Source organism: Etheostoma spectabile, chromosome 5 (genome assembly GCF_008692095.1).
Source record: "Etheostoma spectabile isolate EspeVRDwgs_2016 chromosome 5, UIUC_Espe_1.0, whole genome shotgun sequence".
In the NCBI taxonomy this organism is placed as follows: domain Eukaryota; kingdom Metazoa; phylum Chordata; class Actinopteri; order Perciformes; family Percidae; genus Etheostoma; species Etheostoma spectabile.
The window spans coordinates 17,353,623-17,364,710 of record NC_045737.1 but is presented as its reverse complement, the minus strand read 5'-3'; the positions used below and the strand labels follow the sequence as shown (position 1 = coordinate 17,364,710).

At 39.5% G+C, this 11,088-nt stretch overlaps 2 protein-coding genes across 4 annotated transcripts in view; both read left to right on the top strand.

Annotated features, from left to right (window-relative positions):
* fbxo21 (F-box protein 21) overlaps positions 1 to 7,183 on the top strand; it is a 9,638-nt gene extending 2,455 nt beyond the window's left edge. Inside the window, exons 6-14 of one of the 2 annotated variants that reach the window (XM_032516896.1) lie at positions 1,141 to 1,277; positions 1,399 to 1,535; positions 1,955 to 2,134; positions 2,312 to 2,444; positions 2,588 to 2,778; positions 2,881 to 3,038; positions 4,097 to 4,423; positions 4,456 to 5,666; positions 7,114 to 7,183. In XM_032516896.1, coding sequence (XP_032372787.1) covers positions 1,141 to 1,277; positions 1,399 to 1,535; positions 1,955 to 2,134; positions 2,312 to 2,444; positions 2,588 to 2,778; positions 2,881 to 3,038; positions 4,097 to 4,338 — 1,178 coding nt within the window. In that variant the 3' untranslated portion in view covers positions 4,339 to 4,423; positions 4,456 to 5,666; positions 7,114 to 7,183. Of the gene's footprint in view, positions 1 to 1,140; positions 1,278 to 1,398; positions 1,536 to 1,954; positions 2,135 to 2,311; positions 2,445 to 2,587; positions 2,779 to 2,880; positions 3,039 to 4,096; positions 5,667 to 7,113 lie in introns of both variants that reach the window. The other variant, XM_032516895.1, reaches the window with a different exon arrangement.
* tesca (tescalcin a) overlaps positions 5,413 to 11,088 on the top strand; it is a 10,921-nt gene continuing 5,245 nt past the window's right edge. For both annotated transcript variants that reach the window (XM_032516901.1, XM_032516900.1), the window contains exons 1-4: positions 5,413 to 5,666; positions 7,114 to 7,183; positions 7,743 to 7,823; positions 8,576 to 8,715. In XM_032516901.1, the coding sequence (XP_032372792.1) occupies positions 5,573 to 5,666; positions 7,114 to 7,183; positions 7,743 to 7,823; positions 8,576 to 8,715 (385 nt within the window). In that variant the 5' untranslated portion in view covers positions 5,413 to 5,572. The remainder of the gene's footprint in view (positions 5,667 to 7,113; positions 7,184 to 7,742; positions 7,824 to 8,575; positions 8,716 to 11,088) is intronic.

The window sequence follows — 11,088 nt, the reverse complement described above, 5'->3', positions numbered from 1 at the left end:
AGTGGAAAAGTGTGCTGTGGTCTGAGTCCACATTTGAAATTGTTTTTGAAAATCATGGATGCTACATCCTCCGGGACCATCCAGATTGTAATCAGCGCAAAGTTCAAAAGCCAGCATCTGTGATGGTGTGGGGTTGTGTTTGTGCCCATTGGCACGGGTTATTTCCACATCTGTGAAGGCACCATTAATGCTGAAAGGTACATACAGGTTTTGGAGCAAAGTATGCTGCCATCCAAGCAACATGTTTTTCAGAGACGTGCGTGCTACTTTCAGCAAGACAATGCCAAGACACATTCTGCATGTGTTACAACAGCGTGTTTTTTTTAGTAAAAGAGTGCAGTCCAGACCTGTCTTCCATTGGAAATGTGTGGCCAGTATGAAGCGCAAAATACAAGACCGGAAATCCTGAACTGAAGAATTCCACCTAGAGAGCTTCAACAATTAGTGTCCTCAGTTCCCAAATGCTTGAGTGTTGTTAAAAGGAAAGGTTATGTAACTTAGTGATAGACATGCCCCTGCCTCAGCTTTTTTTTTGGAACGTGTTGCAGGCATCCCATTCAAAATGAATGAATATTTGCAAAACAAACCATTTCAGTTTGAAAATTATACTGTATATCTTGTTTTTGATGTGTTCAGTTGACTATCTGTTGAAACGGATTTGCATATCGTATTCTGTTTTTTATTTACGTTTTACAACATCCGTCTTAATTGGAATTGGGGTTTGTACATCAGCACTAGACATCTACTGTATATCCCAAAGGCATTGTCTTCTATTTCAGTACATTTTTGAATAATAGCAAAAAATACGGAATGGATGGATGGATGTAATTGAATTGAGATATTGATTGCTTGTATGTGAAAGTGACACATGTGTTTATTAAGAGATACTCCCATTGAAAAGTGTCTATTTTCCCACAATTGGGGACACAGAATGGGAGGGGCAAAATGAATTTAAGCCCGGTTGGGTTGTTTTTAAAATACTCTTGATGAAGGTCCGGAGGGATCAAATCGTTAAACGGTGATGCTATAGCAAGAGCAGAGTGCAGGATTTTTTTAAAATTTGTTCCAAGCCTCATTATATCCATATTTTCCCTTTCAGCCAACGTTCTTTTGAAGTTTTATTTCTTGTGTATGATCTAGGTGACTGTTTTGTCGTAGAGGACTTTGAGCTCCAGAGGCAGGTGGTGTGTGCCCTTAACTCTGTATTGTATGAGCAGCTTCAATACAAAGGCAATGAGTTTGACTTCTACAACCCTCTCAACTCTTACATCCACCAGGTACAACCTTAATACATAAAGTTATGTTTGTTTTCAAGTAACAAACTTTTCTATAATTTAACTTAATATTTGTACTTATTTGACTGACTGCCTATTTTTTTTTATGTTTTAATCCATTTAGGTGCTACTACGCCGTACAGGCATTCCCATAAGCCTCTCTGTCCTCTACATGACTTTAGCCCGGAAGCTGGGGGTTCACGTGGAACCAGTCAACTTTCCCAATCACTTCCTTTTGCGCTGGTGCCAAAAACAAACTGGGTACGGTTTGAAATAAATAGCTTTCAAATTTGTCTAAACATTTTAAGGGTATAGCTGCCATTCACATAGTTTGTGCTTTCAGGAGGAGAGCAGAGCTTGAATCACCAGTTGACTCATTTGACTGTTTTCCTTTTGATCCCATCCATTTGATACAAATAAAACTTCAAAGTTGTATAAATTGGTAATATTCAGGGACCTATGCACTGTCTCCCTCACAACTATATAGATGGAGAAAGCGCTGTCATTACACATTACATTGTGTCCGGTTATCAATCTGCAGCAAATGCAACCGCACAGATATCTTGGCTCCTCCCTCTTAGGATGTGGTCATGTTTGTGTATGAAAAGAAACCAGAATTTGATGGATGTCTTTGAAATGTATCTACCTACTAGATTTATTACTAGTATTTGTCCCTGCAGGAGTGAGGACATCTATGACTATGTCTACATTGATGCCTTTGGTAAAGGCAAACAGCTGACTGCCAAGGAGTGTGAGTACCTCATTGGCCACCAGGTGACGGCAGATTACTACAGTGCCATCAGCACCACCGAGGTGCTGCTCAGGATGGTGGGAAACCTGCTTAACATCGGTAAAAGAGGGTAAGAGAAACTCAACACCTGACTGATACAACTGAATCTTTTCTGCAGGAGAGATGACTTGGTGGAGGATTGATGAGGCATGGGATGTTGTTTAAAAACGGAATAAATAATGTAATTGCAGGTTGCTAGAATAAATGGATGTAATTTACTTCACCTGCACTGTGTGGTTTCTTTCAGGGAGGGCAATGAGAAATCTTACCAGCTGCTGAGAGACTCTCTGGACCTCTACCTCACTATCAACCCAGATAATGTGCAGTACCTGCTGCTGCAGGCACGCCTCTACTTCCACCTGGGCATCTGGCCAGAAAAGGTCAGGACACACAACCTGATGTTGTTTTCTACTATAATTCAATTCATAAAGTGTTCCCTATTATTCAGAATAAAGCACTTACCATGTAGCCCATAAAATTTCACCTAACCGCATTATCCATTGATGTTTTTCCTCCGTCCAAGGTGCTAGACATCCTGCAGCACATTCAGGCACTGGATCCGTCCCAGCATGGGGCAGTGGGTTACCTCGTACAGCACACGCTGGAGCACATCCAGCACAAGAAGCATCCTGTTACACCTGAGGTGAAGAAGCGCAGTGTTTCCGAACACCTGGAGGTCCAGTATTCAGTTGGCCTCATCATGAAACACAAGAGGTGGGTCACAGGTACATCTAGCACCACAATCCTCCTCTTTGTCAACACGTCTCTTTGCAATCTGCTCATAGTGTGTCTGGCCCGTTCCATCTCGTCCGACAGGTCAGGATATAACTGTGTGATCTACGGCTGGGACCCAAAGTGCACCATGAGTCAGGAGTGGATCACCACCATGAGGGTCCACCAGCTGTCCAATGGGGCCAACCAGCCATTCTACAACGTCCTCGTACAGGATGGAACATGTCGCTATGCAGCGCAGGGTATGAACCGTTTACACCAGTATGGTAATGAAATAATATCCTCATGGTACACAAATGTTTTCAGGTTGTGTGATAATGAAATTAAAAAAGGACATAATCATAGATATGTATATGTTTGATACATGCTCTTGGGAAGACATGTATCATTGCTACTATTAAATCAAGCTAAAGGGCTAAGTGCAAAAAGATAAATTTATGATTTGCTGAGGTCAAAAGGCGTAGCAGGAATGCATTTATGAGGCCCAAGATGCTGAGAATTACCACTCTAATGGTGCAAGCATACTTTGTGCAGATAGTATTTGCTGGTTATTTATGAGAAAACTTCAGATGTAATGTACTCCTATCAATGCATCAGCTCAACTTCATGTCAAATAATTACCTTCTCTTTAATTTCATTTGCAGGAATGGTATACAATTGGAACATATAACCAACTGATGTTATCTACTGAAAAGACATAAAAAGGAAACTGCTAGTTGATAAGACAAGAGGAAGTCAGCAACACAAATAATTTCCCACTCAAAATGTTATACAAGCATGTAGACAAACAACTACAAGAGGGAATTAAGCTTAATAAATTCTAACTCTAGGTGGAGTCAAAACAAATCATGTCTGTACTTGCACATTGGTAGGTCCGTTTTTGGACATGATAGGTGATAGAAACTTCACGCTTAACTTATAAAAGCCTATAATTTTTTTTTAATATTTTGGGGCATTTTTAGGCCTTTTATTGACAGGACACTTGAAGAAGTGAAAGGGGGGAGGGAGGGTGACATGCTGCAAAGGACCGCAGGTTGTAGCTGACACACTGTTTGCTACAAACCCTGAAAGGAATTTGTGTAGATCAGCCCCTATGCTCTCATCTGCTATCCTATCTGCTTTGCAGGAAGTGAGGAGACCTGACGCTGGGATGACAAAATAAATTGCAATTGACATTTTCTTGATAACTCTCATATCAATTTATTTAGTTTGATCTGTTTTGTTTTATACAATTTAGGTTACCTTTTTATGTAAATGATCTGTTATCAGAATGTCACACTCTTCCATTGTTGGTCCTCAGAGAACCTGGAGCCCCACTCGGCCCCCCTGGAGATTGGCCACCCGGAGGTAGGACGTTACTTCTCAGAGTTTGCCGACACCCACTATTTTGCCAACGAAGAACTGCAGACCCGATACCCAGAGGACATGGTTGAAACGTTGGGTACTGTGCAGGAGCTTTACCACAGACTGACACCTGGCACTGGGGACCAGGACCAGGCTCTTGCCACAGACCAAAACAACCACCACACCATGCCCATGTAGCAAAGTTGCTGTCTCCAACTACCTGCCAAAAGGGGTCAACCAATTACTGGTCACCCATTCTTAATTCACAGTCCACTTATCTGTTGCTTTGTTGCACATACTCAAGACCAGGACATGTGTAATGTAGAGGTTTTTCTGTTTTAAAAAAACAGCCAGTATACAGTATTATCAGAAACTGAGGATTTGATGTAACAAGAAATGATTCCCAATAGTTTTATACCACATTCAGGTTACCATGCAGGTATGGTAATATTTATTTGAACATTTCCATGTCTGCAAAAGTGTTAAGAGACCACAAAGTCTTGAAACATGCAGCAAAGAGTGTTACTGTTTAGATACATGCATCTAAATTCTACAGTGTATTTGTTGTGGAAGCAAAGACTGAAGGCCTAGTTACGGGTCATTATACAGGATCCTCAAATCCTTTCACAAAGTTGAGTTTGGAAAAAGGCATGGAAACCCAAAATGCCGCAAGAGTAGACTCCATTAGGACAAGGGAATGTAGACGTGAAGTACACAGTTAAGTGGATAAGTAAGTTCAGGATGGGTACTCCAGGTACTGTAAATCTTCTTCTACCCAGAACCAAGGAATGCTCCTTTACCCAGAGCTCCATGCACCCAGCACCAGTCAAATATAAGCCCCCAGCATTTAGTCCAAACCCGAAGTTACAGTGCCACACAAAAGACTATAAAGAAGATACTTTGTAAATGAACTTCTACTTTTAATTCCCCATCTTTTATCCCTTTCATGCACTTAACGAAAGTTTAACTTTCAAATTTGTAGATCACGTGTTTGCCCTGTATATTTATACGTGAAACATGTAGGATGTCATGACTCATCAGTGTTGTTGAGGCGTCAATAGAAACACAAAAGAAGAACCACTACGGACCCTACTGACTTGGAACCGAAATAATACTGAGCTTTGAGGAAACTACAAAAACAATAAAGCGTTTCACGTTGTTTTTTTTCTAGCTTCTCTCTGATTTATTTTACTGAGCTAAATTGATCATTTCTTAACAAGTGTAATGCACAATACTATCACGATTTACGGCAGAACATGAAGAGAAACCTGAAGACAACAAGTCATCTATCCACAGGCTGCATGGATTTAGGACCTTGAGGAAGCCAGATGTTTCCAGGACGCCAGCGGCAGCAGCCTATAGCACTGACCCGCAGAAAGCATCGCGATAAATCCGCGGCAGCACAGAAAAATTAAACTAGTTGAACCAGATTATGCGCCCTGACGCACCCCGTGGAACAGCAGCGATGGGAGCTTCGCAGACACGCAACGAACACAAGTACCACGACCTGGCGGATAAAAGTGGATGTAAGTAGGGGGGGAAAACTTTAGGAACTTTTTTTTTTTTTTCCTTCTTCTAGAACCATTATAGGCAACCTGATCCAGTGTTGCCTACGGCTTTGTTATTAAATCGTTCAGTTTAAGGTGTCAAAGTGGGTTAACCGGTCGTCAAGGACCTGAAAGATGATACAGATGACAGAAACCTGATCAGGGTACCAGATCATTGAGCTACGTGAAATGCCAACCTGAACAAATAAACTTTAATTCAGTGATATTTTAAATGTAACAATTTATTTAGCGCCGGTTTTTAGTAAACCATAATCTGGCACACAGCGACATTTTCAGTGAACTACACAAACAATCGACTCCGAGTTGAATTTTTAGCTTTTCACTATTTTTGTATCTGCATTAATTTGCATTGATGATTCTTTACTTTGCATGCAGTGCTATATGGGTTATTTGAGCACCTTGTTTGTTGCCCTAAAGCCATCTCTTCCTCCCGTGTGTGGGAGGCAAAGTTCAATGAATGAAACAAAAGGCAGACAGAGAAGCAGAAGTGTGTAGATCTATGTTGGGAAAGGGCAAGATCCTGATGTGAAACTTGGGCATGCAGTGGCATGCAGAATTTGAGTAGCAGAGACCAGGTTTGAATCACACACTGAGCCCAAAGTCTTTCGATACAGTATGGTTCAGTATTTGAATTGGATCAACTTCATTTCCTCAAGCTGGGGCTTTGATCCCATTTCTCTCTGGGCATAGTGGGGGATTTGTATAGACTGATATGTCCTTGACAGTGACACTAACGGGCCTGTTAGTTGAGCACAGCCACATATATAATATATTCTATTTTCTTTTATATTTGCCTAATTGCTCCATGTTATTGCAAGTGATTGTGTGTGTTAAGCCTAAAACGCACCGCCCACACTGACAACAAACTTGTTTCTGCATGAGGCTATAGTCTGTCTCTGCATATTTTTCACCCAACACTAAGCAGCTCACAATTCACAAAGCAGACTTGGGGAAAGGGGGGTCAAAATTCGCAATTGTTTACTGAAACAATTAAACGCCAAACCCAATTGGATATAGGAACAGGCAGTGCCAGATTATGGTGTGTAAACCCCAAGTGTGTGGTCACTAGTCCACACGGTAAGTTAATGATTCAAGGAACTATTTGAAATGTCATGAAAAGTCAATCCCAGTGGAACACGGTTTGTTTGCTTTTCTATTAAACTGACTGACTAACTGCGGCACAACAGTTTAATTAAGGTAAAAATCTCAGTTTTTAATCATAATCCACTGTATTACAATGTTTAAAAGAAAATTAAAAACCTCTCAATAAGAATAATCTACTGTTTGGTATCATGTTGGATGGTGTTAACAAATGAAGAAATGCAAGACGCTTGTTGATGGATATGGAATAATAATGGGTGTATTGTTGACATACTTTCATGCTGTTGGTGTTTGCTTCTTTCAGTTTCACTGGAGCAGATTGAAAACCTTTACAAAAGATTCCAGCAGCTGAGTGATAATGAAGAGACAATAAGGTAAAAGTTTGTTTTAAAAAACCTGCACATGAGGCAAAGCCCTGCTAGTCAGCTGAATTTGGTTTAAATGGAAATTATTCATCTTTTGCAGTCACTACTAAACATGAAATACCACCTGCATGGTTGCTAGAGTGATGGATTGTGGGAATTTCTGGCACAGAAGCAAAGGAGCAAAATATGACAAACACAGGCTTAACTAATGCAAACACATAATGCAGACACATTATTCAAATACAATATGTTCATGCATCGGGCATGCAGAGCTGACATGTACAGTACTATACACACACACTCATAAATGTATAAACGCACACAAAACTACCAAAGCGGCATGTCTGTAGTAATAGATGACGAGTTACTTTCCTTTTAAAAAGAGAGAAGGAATAAATGCTGTCTATAGCAGATATTTCTTCAAACAGTTAACCCTCAGACAGAGTTAAGGTTCATGTCACTTCCTATAAATAAGTCAGTTGTTCCAGCATGCTGCACTGAAGTATGTGTTTTTTTATTTGTTTTTTTATTAATTTATTATGATGGACTTTGTCTTGTCGTACTGCAGTAGAGAACAATTGGACAGCATACCATCCCTTGCCAACAACCCAATCAAAAAGCAAATTGTTGAAGCATTCTTCGATAAAAGGTGAGTACAGCCAAATTACACCCCACTCTGTGCCCACCCTATGGCTGATGGCCATGTGAACCGATACATTCTTTCTACTATCATGACTTTTTTTTATTTATATATATATATATATATATATATATTCAAAGCACTTTCAAAACCAAACCCTTACATGATCTGTGAAAAGTAAACAATTTCTGAGATAACATATGATCAAAGGCCAGTTTCTCCAAGCAATGCCTTTTCTCATCTTACTTGTGGTAAATTTTAAATCTAATCTTTTATCAGCTGTAGATATAATGTTGGTTTCTTCCTGTCCACAGCTGTGTAAACACAAGCTGTAAAAGTAGCAATGGAATTCTCTTGATGCATTTTATGTGTTCAACTATGATTTCTATACTCTTTGAAATCCTAATTTATACAGTTTGACATTTCAAAAAAACACGCTCATTGCCTTTCTTGCCAGGTCAATAGATGAGCCAACTGATGGATGGATAGTAGGGCTGGGCAATATGGAGAAAATCAAATATCCTGATATTTTTTGACAAAATACCACAATATCGATATTGTGGCAATATTGTAGGGTTGACACCCCCAGGAATGTGTAGTCTTGTTTAATTCTATTCATGTGCATAATACATAACAAAACACATTTTGACTAGAAGACTTGTGATCATCTGCATTGAATTGGTCTATTTACAACTTGAGAAAATACAAGCCAATTTGAATTCATAATGGCTGAACTTTGATTTCTTCTCTCTGTGATGCAGGAACCAGCATCACAATGAGGTGGGCTCGTGCGGGGAGATTGGCTTTGAGCAGTTCCTCATGGTCATGTCCCACTTCCGCCCTCCATCCTTGAAGACGACAGAGGAGGAGAAGGAAACCATGAGAAAAGTGAAGCTTCGCTGTAAGACGCTGCTTACTTTTTAATAACGGTATTAGATACAATCAGATATACTTGTAGGTTAAGATTCTCAGCTGTTAGTGTAGGACAGAAACCTTCTCTCCTATCTTGTTTCCCTTTTTGTGTGTCTCAATAAAGAAATACTAGGAAGAGAGTGCAAAATTCAGTGTATAACAAATCGGTGATGTCAACAATTTATTTTAATCACTACCGACATGCCATGAGAAGTGTGGTGAGGCATAGCTGCGTGTGTGAGCACCGGATCTTTCACTGCATGTCAGCTATCACGTTGAGAGGCTTGGAGGTATTTATGGTTTGGCTGTGAACAGGGCCAGTACAACCCCAACTGTCACAAATAGAATAAGATCATAGCCACCGAGTCGGGACCCTAATTTAGCCTTGGTTATCAATATTCCACTAGATTATAATAGGTTTGATCTATTCCAAGAGGTATTTCAGGATTTTTTAAACTTATGTTATTGGTGTTGTCATATATTTTGCTCAATAACTTAAATACTAGGGGCCCTACATAAATTCTAAGGATGCCTTGCCGTGTAGAAGGCTCTGTGTAAGATACCAAACTGCTATTGTACACATTCCTGAACCCATTTGTTTACTCAAACTAAAGCAGATTTATTGAAACAGAATAAGGCCATTGTCTGTGGTGTTTTAAGTAAGACATAATTTGTGTATGTCCTCAGCCCAATAAAATGCTTTAGGTGATATTCAAACAAGTTAAAATTCCTTTGTTTTAAGTTATGCAGTTGGGACTACTTCAACAAACCCATATGATAGTGTGCTTAACTGTACATGAAGGACACAATATGCATATAAAATGTGCGGAGTGTGCCGGGCTAAGTGCAGGTGGCAGGAGGGAAAGATTAGGGGGATTAGTGCCAATTTATGCCTTGCGGCATCCAAGCAGGTAAGTCTGGCATGCATAATAGCTACTTAGCTGAGTAATTTGTGAATAGTGGGGTGTGTCTCTAATTGTAGCCACAGCCATTTCTCACTCGTCTGAGGGAGGAATTATCTATTGCTTAATTAGGGCCTGTCCTACGCTGCTTACAGCTTTAATTGTCTTTGTGTTTGTTCTTTAGAAATATTACGACTTAAAATAGCATAATGCCTTTTCAAAAGAAGCCTTATATGGTTCGAATGGACCGTTACCAAAAGCTGCTTTTTCTTTTGATGTTTTAGATCACCAAAACCTTTTGTGGTACTACACTACGGTAGATGTCCGAGGTTAGCCAGTAACGCATGAAATCAAAAAAATCCAAACTTCTTGGGCATATATTTCATAATTCTATATTATATTTGTTGTGTGGATATTTATGTGTCCAAATAAATCTATAGAGTACATGTACTGTATACAATTTAGAGGAACTAGAGGTACTAGATCAATTTCTCTAAATTCCATTTTAGCCTATTAGTTTATATCAAAGAAACCTTTTCTTCTAAACCTATTAGGTGGGTTAATTTTTTATTGATACTTAAACAAAGGATCTGAGTACTTCTTCCACTGACAAACATGTTTCTATTCTAGTATTTCCTGTTTTTCCTACTCTGTCTGTTGTTTTGCACTGCTCAAGAAAATTTGTGTCAGGAAGGTAGGCTTATTTGGGCTGTACACTTATGTTTTTGTAGTATAAATGGAGTTGTGATTTAAGATAAGAACACAAAATCAGTGTGTTCTCCATGGTATGACATTTGTGTTTTGTAATTATGTAAATAGTTTTACACTGTAAACATTTCATAAATGTTTAAATGGTTTCCCCTGGTGTGCAGCAGGGTGATCTCACTGCCAGGACATTTGTTTTGTTTTTATTTGTTTTTTAAGTTTCTGTAAAAAAAAAAGAACACAAAACCCTAAAGTACAAGGGTTTTGATAAAAGAGATAGTTAGCAGATGACACAACAAACCAGTGCTGCTTTGCTTCACATAAACCATGTATCTAAATTATGTTTCCCGGTTGGCACCTGTTGTGTCAGAATGTCTTTCCCACACATTTGATTTTTTTATGTTTCTTTTGATGGGGGTGACTGTAAATCAACACAGCTCTCCTTGCTGTCACAATGATAAATGTCTACCCCATGGGGCCAATTTGATATTAACATTGCCATACAACTGACGTTCAGAAATAAACTTGGCAGCACAGTCAAAATGTTTTTGGGACATTGCAGACGGAAGTAAATTGGTCTTTCCTTGTTAGTGCCCCCAGACTGTTCAACATGAAGTATGGTCATAGGACTGAAATGTCACTGGTAATGCAAATAGTGACATTTTAAAGGGCCTTTGTTGCCTCGGTGTGATTCTTTATACATTTAGCAGTGGTGTTTCTGATGTAGCCTTAAGGGGACCTGCTTAGTTATTCTA